General features: G+C 51.8%; 2 protein-coding genes and 4 non-coding genes across 9 annotated transcripts; 5 read left to right on the top strand and 1 right to left on the bottom strand.

The window, feature by feature from the left end:
• Nucleotides 1-4,879: 4,879 nt before the first annotated feature.
• Nucleotides 4,880-8,860, top strand: RPS8 (ribosomal protein S8). The gene is made up of 6 exons (XM_039473970.2): nt 4,880-4,962; nt 5,387-5,493; nt 6,000-6,099; nt 7,745-7,920; nt 8,124-8,253; nt 8,696-8,860. The coding sequence occupies exons 1-6, from the start codon at nt 4,959-4,961 to the stop codon at nt 8,803-8,805; spliced, it is 627 nt and encodes a 208-aa protein (XP_039329904.1). The 5' UTR covers nt 4,880-4,958; the 3' UTR covers nt 8,806-8,860.
• Nucleotides 5,220-5,299, top strand: LOC120366214 (small nucleolar RNA SNORD55/SNORD39). The gene has a single exon (XR_005580949.1). It is a non-coding gene; the product is annotated as a small nucleolar RNA SNORD55/SNORD39 (small nucleolar RNA).
• Nucleotides 5,814-5,917, top strand: LOC120366222 (small nucleolar RNA SNORD46). The gene has a single exon (XR_005580957.1). It is a non-coding gene; the product is annotated as a small nucleolar RNA SNORD46 (small nucleolar RNA).
• On the top strand, nt 7,974-8,039 carry LOC120366221 (small nucleolar RNA SNORD38). The gene has a single exon (XR_005580956.1). It is a non-coding gene; the product is annotated as a small nucleolar RNA SNORD38 (small nucleolar RNA).
• LOC120366220 (small nucleolar RNA SNORD38) lies at nt 8,514-8,582 on the top strand. Its single transcript, XR_005580955.1, has one exon. It is a non-coding gene; the product is annotated as a small nucleolar RNA SNORD38 (small nucleolar RNA).
• A 1,222-nt stretch (nt 8,861-10,082) lies between the features above and the next one.
• Nucleotides 10,083-15,574, bottom strand: BEST4 (bestrophin 4). 4 transcript variants are annotated; one of them, XM_074380701.1, is made up of 11 exons: nt 15,493-15,574; nt 14,922-15,085; nt 14,740-14,834; nt 13,852-14,085; nt 13,463-13,617; nt 12,967-13,044; nt 12,476-12,673; nt 12,272-12,352; nt 12,002-12,156; nt 11,573-11,847; nt 10,083-11,156 (listed from the first exon to the last, which is right to left on the bottom strand). In XM_074380701.1, exons 2-10 carry the CDS (start codon nt 15,071-15,073, stop codon nt 11,574-11,576), a joined length of 1,422 nt encoding a protein of 473 aa, XP_074236802.1. In that variant the 5' UTR covers nt 15,074-15,085; nt 15,493-15,574; the 3' UTR covers nt 10,083-11,156; nt 11,573. The 4 variants fall into 4 exon arrangements, with proteins under 4 accessions (XP_074236802.1, XP_074236801.1, XP_074236800.1 ...); XM_074380700.1 differs by having other exon boundaries at nt 10,083-11,163; XM_074380699.1 differs by having other exon boundaries at nt 10,083-11,847.

Here is a 15,574-nt window from a genome sequence, read left to right on the forward strand (position 1 = left end):
ATATTCAAAAGACAGGCAATCACAAATGCTGGAGAGGATTTGGAGAAAAGGGAACCCTCGTACACTGTTGTTGGGAATGTAAATTAGTACAACCATTATGGAGAATAGTTTGGAGATTCCTCCATGAGGTATATACTCTAAAGGAAATCAGGCTGGGAGTGATGGCTCATGCCTGTAATCCCAACACTTTGGGAGGCCGAAACGGGTGAATCACTTAAAGTCAGGAGTTCAAGACCAGCCTGTCCAACATGTTAAAACCCCGTCTCTATTAACAAATTCAAAAATTTGCTGGGGGCCGGGCGTGGTGGCTCAAGCCTGTAATCCCAGCACTTTGGGAGGCCAAGGTGGGTGGATCACAAGGTCAAGAGATCGAGACCATCCTGGTCAACATGGTGAAACCCCATCTCTACTAAAAATACAAAAAATTAGCTGGGCGTGGTGGCGCGTGCCTGTAATCCCAGCTACTCAGGAGGCTGAGGCAGGAGAATTGCCTGAACCCAGGAGGTGGAGGTTGCGGTGAGCCGAGATCGTGCCATTGCACTCCAGCCTGGGTAACAAGAGCGAAACTCCGTCTCAAAAAAAAAAAAAAAAAAAAATTTGCTGGGTATGGTGGCCCATGCCTACTTGGCAAGCTGAGGCAGGAGAATCGCTTGAACCGGGGAGATGAAGGTTGTAGTAAGCTGAGATTACGCCACTGTACTCCAGCCTGGGCAACAGAGCAAGACTGTCTCAAAAAAAAAAAAAAAAAATGAAGTTAAAAAAGATGGGCTGGGTGCAGTGGCTCATGCCTGTAATCCCAACACTTTAGTAGGCCAAGGTGAGCGGATCACCTGAGGTTGGGAGTTCAAGACCAGCCTGACCAACATGGAGAAACCCCATCTCTATTAAAAATACAGAATCAGCTGGGCATGGTGGCACATGCCTGTAATCCCAGCTACTTGGGAGGCTGAGGCAGGAGAACTAACTGAACCTGGGAGGCAGAGTTTGCAGTGAGTTGAGATCACACCCCTGCACTCCAGCCTAGATGACAGAGTAAGACTCCATCTAAAAAAAAAAAAAAGAAGAATGGATAAAATGTGGTACATATGAATAATAAAAACAGAGAATAAAGAAAAAGAAAAAAACATGGTACATATACACAATGGATTACTATTCAGTGATAAAAAGAATGAGATCCTGTCATTTGCAACAACATGGGTGGAACTGGAGGTCATTATGTTAAGTGAAATAAGCTGGGTACAGAAAGACAAATGTATGCAGAGAATCGCATGTTCTCACGTATTTGTAGGATCTTAAAAAACAACTGAACACATAAACCTAGAGAGCAGAAGGATAGTTACCAGAGGCTAGGAAAGGTAGTGGGAGGGTAGCAAGGCAGCGGGGATTACTAATGCGTACAAAAATTAAATGTCAAGGCCGGGCGCGGTGGCTCACGCCTGTAATCCCAGCACTTTGGGAGGCCGAGGCAGGTGGATCACGAGGTCAGGAGATCGAGACCATCCTGGTCAACATTGGGAAACCCCGTCTCTACTAAAAATACAAAAAATTAGCTGGGCATGGTGGTGCACGCCTGTAGTCCCAGCTACTCGGGAGGCTGAGGCAGGAGAATTGCCTGAACCCAGGAGGCGGAGGTTGCGGTGAGCCGAGATCACGCCATTGCACTCCAGCCTGGGTAACAAGAGCGAAACTCCGTCTCAAAAAAAAAAAAAAAAATTAAATGTCAGAATAAATAAAACCTATTTGATAGCAAAACACGGTGACTATAATCAATAGTAACTTAATTGTATATTTTATTATTTTTATTTTATTATTTTTATTTTTTTTGAGATGGAGTTTCGCTCTTGTTACCCAGGCTGGAGTGCAATGGCGTGATCTCGGCTCACCGCAACCTCCGCCTCCTGGGTTCAGGCAATTCTCCTGCCTCAGCCTCCCGAGTAGCTGGGACTACAGGCGTGCACCACCATGCCCAGCTAATTTTTTGTATTTTTAGTAGAGACGGGGTTTCCCAATGTTGACCAGGATGGTCTCGATCTCCTGACCTCGTGATCCACCTGCCTCGGCCTCCCAAAGTGCTGGGATTACAGGCGTGAGCCACCGCGCCCGGCCATTTTAATTTTTTTAAAAGACGGGGTTTCATCATGTAGGTCAGGCTGGTCTTGAACTCCCGACCTCAGGTGATCCGCCCACCTTGGCCTCCAAAGTGCTTGGATTACAGGCGTGAGCCACCACGCCCGGCCTGTGTATTTTATTTTTTTGAGATGAAATCTTACCCTGTCACCCAGGCTGAAGTGAGTGCATCTGTGCCATCTCAGCTCACTGCAACCTTCACCTCCCCCTGTTCAAGCGATTCTCCTGCCTCAGCCTCCAGAGTTGCTGGGATTATAGGTACCCGCCACCACGCCCAGCTAATCTTTTATTTATTTATTTTTTATTTTTTAGTAGAGACGAGGTTTCACCATGTTAGCCAGGCTGGTCCAAACTCCTGACCTCAGGTGATCCACCCACCTTGGCCTCCCAAAGTGCTGGAATTACAGGTGTGAGTCACTGCAACTCGCCAGGGTTCAAGCTATTCTTATGCCTCAGTCTCCCGAGTAGCTGGAATTACAGGTGCCTGCCACCACACCCAGCTGACTTTTGTATTTTTAGTAGAGATGGTATCTTCCCATGTTGGCCAGGCTTGTCTTGAATGCTGGCCTTAAGTGATCTGCCCACCTCAGCCTACCAAAGTGCTGGGATTAATTGGATTGTAATTTATGGGGTAAATGCCTGAGGGGATGGATATCCCATTCTCCATGATGTGCTTACTTCACATTGCATGCGTGTAACAAAACATCTCATGTACCCCATAAATATATATACCAACTATGTACCCACAGAGGGTTTTTTTTGTGGGTTTTTTTTTTTTTTTTTTTTTTTTTTTTTTTTTTTTGAGACGGAGTTTCACTCTTGTTACCCAGGCTGGAGTGCAATGGCGCGATCTCGGCTCACCGCAACCTCCGCCTCCTGGGTTCAGGCAATTCTCCTACCTCAGCCTCCTGAGTAGCTGGGATTACAGGCACGTGCCACCATGCCCGGCTAATTTTTTGTATCTTTAGTAGAGACGGGGTTTCACCAGGTTGACCAGGATGGTCTCGATCTCTCGACCTCGTGATCCACCCGCCTCAGCCTCCCAAAGTGCTGGGATTACAGGCTTGAGCCACCGCGCCCGGCCGTGTTTTTTTTTTTTTTTAATAGAGACGGGGTTTCACCATGTTGGTCAGACTGGTCTTGAACTCCTGACCTCAGGTGATCCACTCGCCTCAGCCTCCCACAGTGCTAGGATTACAGGCTTGAGCCACCACCCCCAGCATTTTTTTTTTTTTTTTTCGATCCGTCACCCAGGATGGAGTGCAGTGGCTCTGTCTTGGCTCACTGCAATCTCCGATTCCTGGGTTCAAATGATTCTCCTGTCTCAGCCTCCCGGAGTAGCTGACATCATTAGGTTCATGACACCACGCCCGGCTAAGTTTTGTATTTTTTTGGGGAGAGACTCGGTTTCTCTATGTTGGCCAGGCTGGTCTCGAACTCCTGAGCTCGCGATCCTCCCGCCTCAGCCTCCCAAAAGTGCTAAGATTACAGGCATAAGCCACCTCGTCCAGTCTAAAAATTTTTTTTAATTAAAAAACATATATCCGGGCCGGGCGCGGTGACTCAAACCTGTAATCCCAGCACTTTGGGAGGCCGAGGCGGGTGGATCACGAGGTCAAGAGATCGAGACCATCATGGTGAAACCCCGTCTCTACTAAAAATACAAAAAATTAGCCGGGCATGGTGGCGCGTGCCTGTAATCCCAGCTACTCGGGAGGCTGAGGCAGGAGAATTGCCTGAACCCAGGAGGCGGAGGTTGCCGTGAGCCGAGATCGCGCCATTGCACTCCAGCCTCGGTAACAAGAGCGAAACTCTGTCTCAGAGAAAAAAAAAAAAAAAAAAGCATATATCCTTCTAGCTCAGAAAAAAAAAGTTAGCTGATCCCCTCCTTTATACTCTTCCTAAGTTCCGTTCATTTTGGTGGCTTTAATTACCATTTATAAACCAACGACTCCCAAAATAACATCTTCAGTGCAGATCCCTTATAAGGATGACCAGTCATGAATATTCAGCTTCCTATCTGCCTTTCCCAGTTACACGATTTAGCAAAATCTCAAAATGAATGTGTCCAGAACAGCTCCTACCTAGGCTTAACCCATCTCAGTAAATGGTCCCAATATTTATCCAACCGATCATGTGAGAATTTTAAGAATCCTTACTGGCCAGGCGCGGTGGCTCACGCCTGTAGTCCCAATACTCTGGGAGACCAGCCTGACCAACATGAAGAAACCGCCTCTACTAAAAATACAAAATTAGCTGGGCGTGGTGGTGGCGCGTGCCTGTAATTCCAGCTACTCGGGAGGCTGAGGCAGGAGAATCGCTTGAACCCGGGAGGGGGAGGTTGCGGTGAGCCGAGATCGTGCCACTGCACTCCAGACTGGGCAACAAACGCGAAACTGTTTAAAAAAAAAAAAAAAAAAATCCGTGACACTGCCCTCTCCCTCAATCCCCATAGCCAATCTACCACCAAGCCGTTCAAAACAAAACCAAATGCACACTCGTTTCCAGCTCCACTGCCTTCCACCCTTTTCCAGCGCAGCCACATCCACATCTCATCCTAAACGGTTACAGCAGCCTCTGAAAGGCGTCAACAAGCGCGCATCTGCAGATGCCGCAGACTCCCCTCCTCCAGCCCAAGGTCTGACGGCTGTCAGCAGGGGGTCGACAGCCCAAGCGCCCTTCTCCACGCCGAGGCGCGGCTTCAGACACGTAAGTCTCGTCGCGCGACGTTGCTTCGGCGCTCAGAAACAACGTAAGCGTGGGGGCGGGGCAGCGTTTTACAAACGGGACCGTGAATCTGCGCGGTTTCTCTTTCCAGCCAGCGCCGAGCGATGGGTGAGTGTCGTTCTGCTTAGAGGCGGGTGATTGGGGGGGTGAGTTCAATCCGGCCCCATCTTGCTTCACAGCCTCCTGAGGAGTCCAGACGCCCTGACCCCCGGCCAGGAAAAGCCACTAAGAGGAGCAGCCCTCGGGTTTCGGCCGCCGAGCCTCTCTCTGGGGGCTGCGAAGGGCCCGGGCTCCGGGCTGCGGGCTGCGGGCTCCAAGCGGCGCCAACATGGCTGCCGCGAGAAGTAGGCCCCGGCCGGGCCGCACGTGTATGATGACAATTCCGTGATGCTGCAGACTCCCGAGTGCGCGGTGGGGAAGCCAACCTTGGAGAGCTGAGCGTGCGGCCGGCCAGGCGCGGGGGTCCGGAGCTGGCGAGTCGCCAGCACCGAGTCCCAGTGACTCAAGCTTCCGTCCCCTCTTCCACATGCAGGCATCTCTCGGGACAACTGGCACAAGCGCCGCAAGACTGGGGGCAAGAGAAAGCCCTACCACAAGAAGCGGAAGTATGAGTTGGGGCGCCCGGCTGCCAACACCAAGGTGGGTGCGGGGTGTGCCTGGCCGCCCCGGAGGTCGCCTTCCCCTGCTCTCCAGCGTTCTCGGGTCTCTCCGTGTGACGGTTGTGCGTTCTTTCTGTAGTAAGGCCTGGGTGTCCTCCCCGCATTTGCCTGTTAGATAAGTACCAAAGAGGAATGCTCCCTCAGGCTCCCGTCCCCGGAGCTTAGGGTCTCAGACGGATACCGTGTGGGGACAGCTTCTGGAGAGGGCGGTGCCTCGCGTAATAGTCAGAAGCCTGGTCTTTTGTTTTTTTACAGAGGCTTAATTTTCGGAGTTTGGGGTCAGGCTTTCCTCTTGGAGGCAAGTAGAGTGATGAAAAAGAATCCTTAGGTGTGGTTGTGGCCGTCTTGGTCACTTGTGTGCCACTTGCCAATGCTAGGACATGTCATAGTTACACTGACTGTTGCCTCCTCCCGGCCCAGGTTCCTCTCCCTCTCTTGCTTTGCTTTCCTTGGTAACCCTGGTTCCTGTCCCCTTCTGTTTTCCAGATTGGCCCCCGCCGCATCCACACAGTCCGTGTGCGGGGTGGTAACAAGAAATACCGTGCCTTGAGGCTGGACGTGGGGAATTTCTCCTGGGGCTCAGAGTGTGAGTGAAGCCCTTTGGGAGTGGGTGGAAAAACTCACCTTTTTTTTCTCTCTCTCTCTCTTTTTTTTTTTTTTTTTAAAAAAGAGACAGGGCCTCACTGTTGCTCAGGCTGGAGTGCAGTAGCTATGCATGGGCTCGATCCCACTACTCATCAGCCCGGGAGTTTTGACCTGCTCCGCTTCCGACCTGAGCAGGTTCAACCCTCCTTAGGCAACCTGGTGACACCCCGTTCTCGGGAGGTCACCATATTGATAACAAACTAAGTGCGGATATTCTATCGGCATAGCATGCTACTGCCCAGAACTCCTCTCCAGCCTCGGCTTCTCGAGTAGCTGGGACTACAGGCATGTGCCACCTCACCCAGCCACCTAAACCTTAAGATTTAGCAGTGGTGGCTCATGCCTGTAATCCCACAACTTTGGGAGGCCAAGGCAGGTGGATCACCTGAGGTCAGGAGTTGGATGGAGACCAGCCTGGCCAACAAGGCGAAACCCCATCTATACTAAAAATATTTTAAAAATTGTTCGGGCATGGTGGCGTGCGCCTGTAGTCCCAGCTAGTTGGGAGGCTGAGGCACAAAAATTGCTTGGAACTCAGGAGTTGGAGGTTGCATTGAGCCAAAATTGCCCACTGCAGCACTCCAGCCTGGGCAACAGAGCGAGACTCTGGTAGTGCTTTTGGCAGGAGGTCTGTGGCTTAGACCAAAGCATTTGAAGTTTCTCATTGCTGAAGGATCTTGAGGTAGCTGGAGAGTTCTCTCCACCCAGGCTGTCCTGTTCTGATCTCTTTTTTTTCTTCTTTCTTTTTTTTTTTTTTTTTTGAGACGGAGTTTCGCTCTTGTTACCCAGGCTGGAGTGCAATGGCGCCATCTTAGCTCACCGCAACCTCCGCCTCCTGGGTTCAGGCAATTCTGCCTTAGCCTCCTGAGTAGCTGGGATTACAGGCACGCGCCACCATGCCCAGCTAATTTTTTTGTATTTTTAGTAGAGACGGGGTTTCACCATGTTGACCAGGATGGTCTCGATCTCCTGACCTCGTGATCCACCCGCCTCGGCCTCCCAAAGTGCTGGGATTACAGGCTTGAGCCACCGCGCCCGGCCTGGTCTCTTTTTTTTTTTTTTTTTTTTTTTTTGAGACAGGGTCTCTTGCTCAGGCTGAAGTGCCAGTGGCACAATCTTGGCTCACTGCAAACTCTGCCTCCTGGGTTCAAGTGATTCTCCTCCCTCAACCTCCCAAGTAGCTGGGATTACAGGTGTGTGCCATCACGCCTGGCTTATTTTTATATTTTTAGTAGAAACTGGGTTTCACCATGTTGGCCAGACTGGTCTCAAAACTCCTGGCTTCAAGTGATCCACCCACTTCGACCTACCAGAGTGCTGGGATTACAGGCATGAGACACCACACCCCACGTGCTCTGATCTCTTAACTCTGCAGCCTGATAGATTGGGACTGATAAAGACTGGTTTCCAAACATCACTAGAAATGTGGGTTAGGGGTTTGTGGAAGACTGATGCCCCATGGCTCCTAAAGACTGAGAGTTCCCTTGTTTCTCCTTAAGGCCTCACGGAGCTGAAGAACCTGGAGGAGGGCGCCAGGGCAATTTTGTCCTCCAGTTTACTTGATTCACAATTTCTCCTGTGAGCAGGTTGTACTCGAAAAACAAGGATCATTGATGTTGTCTATAATGCGTCTAATAACGAGCTGGTCCGTACCAAGACCCTGGTGAAGAATTGCATCGTGCTCATCGACAGCACGCCGTACCGACAGTGGTACGAGTCCCACTATGCGCTGCCCCTGGGCCGAAAGAAGGGAGCCAAGCTGGTGCGTATTACTTCTCTGTAAGGGTTGCGGGGTGAGCAGCCTGATGACAGCCTTCTTGTGATGAAACTGTCCAGTTCTGCTACTGAAGGGAGAGGGATGAGAGCCTTTAGGCTGAGGAAGGCCAGCACTGGGGTATGCAGGGTTCAGGAAGGCTCCCATGGCCTTCCTTCCCTGAGCTCATCTATTTTGTATCCCCTTCTCAGACTCCTGAGGAAGAAGAGATTTTAAACAAAAAACGATCTAAAAAAATTCAGAAGAAGTATGACGAAAGGAAAAAGAATGCCAAAATCAGCAGTCTCCTTGAGGAGCAGTTCCAGCAGGGCAAACTTCTCGGTGAGATGGCTGTTGTGTTGGAGGTGGGGTGTCACAGAGATAGAGTGTGCCATGGCACTTTTCCCTTGTCTCAGTTCCTTTGACTGCCAGCCTTGCGGTCTAAAGGGTTCATTGGTAGCATCTAAACACAAAGGGGACCGTTTGGTCACCCTATTAGTGTGAAGCTGAAATGGGAAACATTGGGTAGTAGGGTCTGCATAGGCCCTCACTTGGAGTTTTAGAAGTATTTTGGGAAGTCCCTGCCCAGGCTGAGGGGGCTGTCTCAGTGATGAAAACTTTGTCCAGTTCTGCTACTGACATTAAGTGATGATAAAGTGTGTCTGAGGAGACAGCAGGCTCGTGCTTGCCCCCAGGATACCTGAAACTACAGAGATTCTTAAGGGGATGAAGAGGTTTGGGTAGAGCCACCTTGTTGTGCTAAGGACCATGTACTCTCTTGCAGCATGCATCGCTTCAAGGCCGGGACAGTGTGGCCGAGCAGATGGCTATGTGCTAGAGGGCAAAGAGTTGGAGTTCTATCTTAGAAAAATCAAGGCCCGGAAGGGCAAATAAATCCTTGTTTTCTTTCTTCGCCCATGTAATAAAGGTGTTTATTGTTCTGTTCATACATTTGTGTTGCCTGAGTGTTTCTCTGCTTTTCTTCTTGGCCCTGCAAAATGGGTAATGGGGGATATTTCTCACCATGTTTTGGTGGGACTAGGGATGTTGCAGAGGCTGTGAGAGGGGTATCACAACCTTGGGGTTCAATTAATTGTGTGCTGAGTCATTAGAATCTCAGACTATTTTGCATCTATAAAGTTGTAAGGGTCCTGCATCCATTTCTGTTTCCAGCAGCACCCCTCTTTGTCTTTTTATTACTTAATCTGACAGTTTGTTCTCTTCCCTTTGGAATGTTACTTCAGGGAAACAAGGATACTTGCTTCCTGCTGTGTCTGGCACCTGGAAAGCGTATGGACATATACTAGGTACTCAAATATATGCAAGATTAATTGGGGGAAAAAAGTCTTGAGATTTTATTAAGTTTGGCCAGTTTGGGAGGCTGAGGTGGACAGATCACTTGAGGTCAGAAGTTAAAACCAGCCTGGCCAACATGGTGAAATCCATCTCTACTAAAGATACAAAAAATTATCGGGGCATGGTGGCACAGATCTATAATTCCAGCTATTCAGGAGGCCGAGGCATGAGAATCGCTTGAATCTGGGGAGGCAGAGGTTGCAGTAAGCCAAGATATGTTCATAAAGTCAGTGAGTTCTTCAAAGTTTTGAAATCCGTCTGCTCTCCATTTCTACCGCTTTCACAGATGACCGTTCTCACCATGGAACAAGGCCTGTAAAAGCTGCCCCCAAAAATCCTCAAATACCTTCTGAATGAATGGCTGTCATTGTGGGGTGCTACTGTCTCCACATTATAAATTTGAAAACTGTGGCTTAGAAATATTCACTATTACCGGGCGCGGTGGCTCAAGCCTGTAATCCCAGCACTTTGGGAGGCCGAGGCGGGTGGGTCACAAGGTCAAGAGATCGAGACCATCCTGGTCAACATGGTGAAACCCCGTCTCTACTAAAAACACAAAAAATGAGCTGGGCATGGTGGCGCGTGCCTGTAATCCCAGCTACTCCAGAGGCTGAGGCAAGAGAATTGCCTGAACCCAGGAGACGGAGGTTGCGGTGAGCAGAGATCATGCCATTGCACTCCAGCCTGGGTAACAAGAGCGAAAATCCATCTCAAAAAAAAAAAATATATATATATATATATATAAATAGTAAATATATATATATATATATAAATAGTAAATATATATATATATATATATATATATTTACTATCCCTTGGACATACAGATGGAAAGAAGCAAAGCCAGCATTAGAATCCAGTCATCTGACCCTGCCAGAGGCTGGAGTCTACTCACTGCACTCTAGTGTCCCCCTCTGTCTTCCTCCTTTGTTCTGAGATTTATCCTGTGGCCTTAATACTCAGTTTTGGCCTTCACTGATTTCCTTAGGTGGAGACTGGGACGTAGAAGGCAGGAATCAGAGGAGCACAGTTTTTACCACAATTCCAATGTAGTGCTCTGTGGGAGACTATTTCCAGAAGGGTTTTTTTTTGTTTGTTTTTGGAAACAGTCTGGCTCTAACTGAGGGCTGGAGTGCAGTGGTGTGATCTTGGCTCACTGCAACCTCTGCTTCCCAGGTTCAAGCAATTCTTGCGCCTCAGCCTCCCAAGCAGCTGGCATTACAGACATCCACCACCACAATCAGCTGATTTTTGTATTTTTAGTAAAGACAGGGTTTCACCATGTCGGCCAAGCTGATCTCTTAACTCCTGTCCTCTGGTGATCTGCCCACCTTGGTCTCCCAAAGTGTTACAGGCATAAGCCACTGTGCCTGACCCCAGAAGGCTCTTTTCTTACATCAGCTTAGTGCCCCCAGTGCTGCAGGCCTACCATGGAGATGGGCCTGGGCTTCTACCCATAAACCGTACTTTTTCCCCCTGTGTGGTTGGTGGGAGTGGAGAAGGGCTTGGCACATTGAAGTCCCAATGCTAGGTCTAGGGTGGGTGCTGGATGGCTTCCTTCACATCTGACTTTAATCAGCTCCAAAACAGATTCCCAAACCCTTCCTTCCTTCATCTTCATCCTACTGCACCCATGCCAATTCAATTTTAAACAATTATAACTGCACAACTAATAAATATATTCTCAGTGTAAACAAAAACAAGTTAAACAAAAACTTGAATATATTCTCGATATAAACAAAAACTTGAACATTACAGATAAGGCAGAAGTTCCCCGGCACACAGGGATGCCTCTTCTGAGTAAGGTTACCAGGGTAAGGTATATCCTTCCAAGCACTGCTTTATGTCACTCTCAGATTGTGTTTCCCGGACCAGCAGCACAGTGTCACCTGGGAACTTGTTAGAAATGCAAGTTATCAGGCACCATCCCAAATACAATGCACACTTTTGACAAGAGCTTCAGTGATACTAATCTTTAAGTTTGAGAACCACTGGCCTAGCTCCCCGTTGCTATGAAGCTAACCATACACCTGGGCTCTAGTCCTCTGTGCCTAGGCTTTTATTTTTCTAGTTTCACCTCCCCCAAACAACCCATCCAACCTTCTCTACCACCAAAATGGACACATTCCCAGCCCTGGCTCAGGCCCTTCCTGCCATCGTCTTTTTCAAGTTCTGTCCCTAAATGCTTTGGCCTTCAAGGCACTCAGGAAAAGCTGCTCTAATTAAGCTGGTTGGCAGGACTGCGCATGGCAGGGAAGGGGGGCAATGGAGGAGGGGGCGGGAAGCAGGCGGGGGCAGGCGAGACCTCAAGGCTCCAGGGCTTCGTCCTCGGATTCCGCCGCCTCTTCTTCGATGCGGGATGCGGCCTCGGGGTCTCCGCCCTCCTCGGCCCGGAGGCGAAGCAGATGCGGGGTGCGGGGGGTGCCTCGTGCGCGGCCGAAGTTCCGGAGGCTGATGGCCGGGGAGGGCGCCACTGCGCCCAGGAAGCGGCCGAGCAACGGGGTCTGCGCGGCAGGCACCGGCCGACCAGACGCGGGCGACGCCTCCACCTGCAGGCTCTGCTCAGGGTCGTCGCTCATGCTGCGGGCGAGAGGGCGGTCTGAGCCAGGGAACAGGGCGGGCGGGGGACGCGGGACTGGCTCTCGGGGAGGGACCGAGTCATCAGTGTCCCAGAGGCTGAGCTGGGACACGCGTGCCGGGTCAGGTGCGGTCTCCGCCGGCGCGGGCCACTCACCGCAGGTTGAAGGTGGAGCCCAGGAAGGAGGGTCGCAGAGACTCGGCCGCCGTGGCCACAGTGTAGGGTGGCTGCGGTTGGTCCTCATCCCAGTACTGGTCCTTCTCGGCGGGGGGCAGGTTCTGGTACATTTCGTCCACGGATAGTAGGGACACCTGGGCCAGCAACAAGTCACAAGGATCCTCCTCTCATTTCCTTCCCACAGAGGGGCCGAGAGCTGACCCGGAGAGGGAGCCCAGGAGCTGTTCCCGATTCTTGATCCTTGCTCACCTGCAAGTTTCGGTCTATGAGCTGGTTTGTCTCAAAGTCGTCATCGTCCTCACCAAATGGGTTGATGATCTGTTCAGCTACCTGTAGGTGGCAGAGACAGTGTTTTCTGGGCTCAGAGCCCCACATTTTTTTTCCCGAAGTTGGGGCAGACCCTGTGCCCACATCTCCATAGAACAGGCTGGCATGCCCATCTGCAGTGCCCACCTTGAGCCAGCCAGCATAGAAGAAGAACTGCAGTAGAGTGGTGAGAGGCACATACATGTCCAGGTCTCCCAGGGCCGGGGCTGGCTCCTGGCCTGACTCCAGAGGCTTCTGAGGTTTGGCAGCCCCTGCCTCTGGCTCCACAAACTGGCGGCCAACCAGGGAGAGGCCAAAGAAGGAGTAGACGGCTATGGTCACCACCTGGAGAAGGAAGAGCCAGGCTCAGAGCAGGGTGCAGTGGGATGGGGAGAAATGCCGCCCCTGCCTATGAGGCTCTATGGGAATTCTGACAAGTAATTAAATATGTATCCTGGTGTGGCAACACCAGTGGGGACAGGGTCACCTTGGTGGGGCTGGAGGGAGGCTTTGAGGATGAACCCAATGCCTCGGGGGATTGAAATGGCCAGGCAAGTACCATGTCTAATTCTTCTCATCTCATACCCGGCACAAGACATATGGTAGGCACTGGGACTGGGGAGAGGAGAGGCAATTACTTGGGTGTAGACGAGGGGGATGCTGATCCAGTCATAGTGGAATAGCATACTGCACTTGGCTCGGTACTTGTTCAGCTCCTGGGGGAACGGCAGGAACAGGAAGTCAGCAGAGGTGAGGAAGGAACAGAGGTGCCCCGCACAAACTAGGCCTGGGCCCAGCCAGGAGGCTCATTCTCATTCTGCCCTCAGAGGTGTATTAGACTGGGGTGCTTGAATCCCAGCTCTGCTAACTAGCTGTGTAACTTAGGCAAGTTTCATTTCCACTCTGTGCCTCTGTTTCCACATCTGTGCCTCCGTTTCCTCTTCTGTACAAGGAGGATGATAGTACCTATCTCAAAAGTTGCTGTAAGGGGATGAATGAGTTAACATAGCTACAGTGCTTCCAAAAGGCCGAAGTACACTGTTGGTGCCATACAAGTGTTAGGCACAAAAATTATTAGTCATCTTCAAAATAAGAGGGAGGAGGGCAGATGGGTCTGGTCCGGGGCTGACTCACTTCCAAAAGTAGACAGAGAGCGATGTCGTCACGGATTCGCCCGTCCCTCCGGGCCTGGGCCGCTAGGTTGGTGAACCAGACACAGGGCACCCAGTATTTGTTGAAGTCGGATTTCAGGCTCTCAAACTTTTTCCTCTCTTCTTGGGACATGAAACCTGCGGGGGTAAACCGGGTGGGGTGCAGTTGCACCCTCTGCCGCCAGGGGAGGCTGCTGTTCCGCTGTCTGGTTGCCCTCCCTCGCGTCCACCGGCAGTCCCAGGACTCGCGGTTCCGCGTTCTGGTCGCGGTCCAGACCCTTCCCTGGAGGGCCCTGCTCCCAGGACTCTCCCATGCAGCACCTGCATCCGGCCGTGGGCCGGCCCCCCAGAGGCTGCCGGCGAGCGGCGCACCTGCGTCCACCACGTGCTCCATGGTGGGGAAGCGCTTGAGCACGCGGGTGCTGACCGAGCGCAGCACCAGCACGGAAGCCAGGTTCGCGTAGCGGATGAGGGTGCGGCGCAGCAGGCGACCCCGCTGGTCCACACCGTGCACGCTGGCGGAGATGACGCACATCAGCTGGTCTGGCAGCGGGATGCTTGTGTACTGAGACCACCAGCGGTTCACCACCAGAGTCACATAGAAACCTGCTTGGCCGCCATGGTAGAGGGAATAGGAGGGGAAGGTGGAGAGCCTGGAAGTCGGAGCGCCTCACCTCCCCCAGCAGAGGGCCTGGTCCAGGCCAGTTGAATCGTGGCAGGGGGAAGGAAATATTCGGCTCCAGTGCCCTGCCGTGCCAGACCAGGAGGAGGGAGAAGGGCAAACTTCCTCCAGCAGAGGGAAAGTGGGGGTTCAAAGCCAGAAGACTGCTTCCCAGGAGGGTGGGGAAGGGGTTGTCACCTCTGTCCAGCTCCCCTCCAGTGCCCAGGGTGGGCTTGTGAAGCCAGCAGGTGTCTTGTGCCTTGCTGGAAGTTAGGGTCCAGGAAGTGATAGGGCCCTGCCCTCCGGGGGCCCTGGACCCAGCACCCAGCTCCTGTGCCTGCTGGGCCTGCTCTGGCTGACCAGGCTCTGCCACTCTGTTGATTCTTTTTGGTTTAGGGGAGTCTCGCTACATTTCTGAGGCTGGACTGGAACTCCTGGGCTCAAGCAATCCTCTCACCTCAGCCTCTTGAGTAGCTGAGACTGCAGGTGCACCACCAGACCATTTGTTGGATAATTCTGACCCTCGGAGCTGTCAACCCAACCCAGAGGTCAGGAAAGACAGTAAGGAGGATACAGGAAAAACTAGAAGGGGGCCTTACCCAGAACAAAGGACAAGGGAATGAGGTTCGCTGAGCGGTTGCAGTACCGGGCCACCTGAGCATACACGTGCCTCTGCTCCTGGGTCAGCAGCAGCCTGGGGAAGGCAGGTGTAGGCTTGGGTTAGAGGGAGGTGGGTGGCCCAGTCTCCCTGCTTCTGCAAGCTCGAAGAGCCTACCCTTACCGGTAGATGATGCTAAGCACAGCGTACAAGGCCACAAAGAGGAAGAATTCCTTGTAGAGGAGCTTGTAGATGCTTCCCCTCCATCGGAGAAGCAGTCCAGAGAAACCTCCAAAGCGGGCTTCTGCCACTTTGAGAGTGTATGAAACCGTCATGGTGCTGGCAGCCTGGGGCAGGAGGTAACAAGAGTTGCCCCCAGGACTGTCCTTTACTTCCCAGACAACCTCCCTCCCACTCTGGTCTCACACACCCCAGCCTTCACCCCGCATCAGTGGACAAGAGGGTAGGAGCCTGCAGAGCAGAAAAGCACACCCCATCCCTTGCAGAACTCAGCAGTACATGGCAAAGCCAGGCTAGCGTTGGGCCAGGTAGAACTGAGATCTATGTCCCTTCATGCATGAGGCTTCCTCAAGCTCCTCTTCAGTCTGCAGGGCTAGGGATAACCAGATCCTGAACTGCTGCGGACAGGAGACACAGCTCCAGCCCAAACCCACTGTTATTTCTTGGAGCCTTGCTCTGGAAGCTGATTGACTAGCCTACCAAGGCCCAGGGCACTCCTACCCCCATCCCATACCTGCCTGCTTGCTCTGGGCAGCAGCCGTGTGGAGGAAGAACTGGGCTAGACTTCACCCCCCACAGACTTAAGTACCTCTGGG

Source organism: Saimiri boliviensis, chromosome 11 (genome assembly GCF_048565385.1).
Source record: "Saimiri boliviensis isolate mSaiBol1 chromosome 11, mSaiBol1.pri, whole genome shotgun sequence".
NCBI classification, from domain to species: Eukaryota; Metazoa; Chordata; class Mammalia; order Primates; family Cebidae; genus Saimiri; species Saimiri boliviensis.

Excerpts from the sequence above, each read along its gene's own strand:
- RPS8 (XM_039473970.2), top strand. Across the intron at positions 6,100-7,744 it reads TTTCTCCTGGGGCTCAGAGT|GTTGTACTCGAAAAACAAGG; the intron begins GTGAGTGAAGCC and ends TCCTGTGAGCAG. Across the intron at positions 8,254-8,695 it reads CCAGCAGGGCAAACTTCTCG|CATGCATCGCTTCAAGGCCG; the intron begins GTGAGATGGCTG and ends ACTCTCTTGCAG.
- BEST4 (XM_074380701.1), bottom strand. The coding sequence starts at position 15,073 with ATGACGGTTTCATACACTCTCAAAGTGGCAGAAGCCCGCTTTGGAGGT. Across the intron at positions 12,674-12,966 it reads TCCCCCTCGTCTACACCCAA|GTGGTGACCATAGCCGTCTA; the intron begins GTAATTGCCTCT and ends TTCCTTCTCCAG. Across the intron at positions 12,157-12,271 it reads TCATAGACCGAAACTTGCAG|GTGTCCCTACTATCCGTGGA; the intron begins GTGAGCAAGGAT and ends TTGCTGGCCCAG.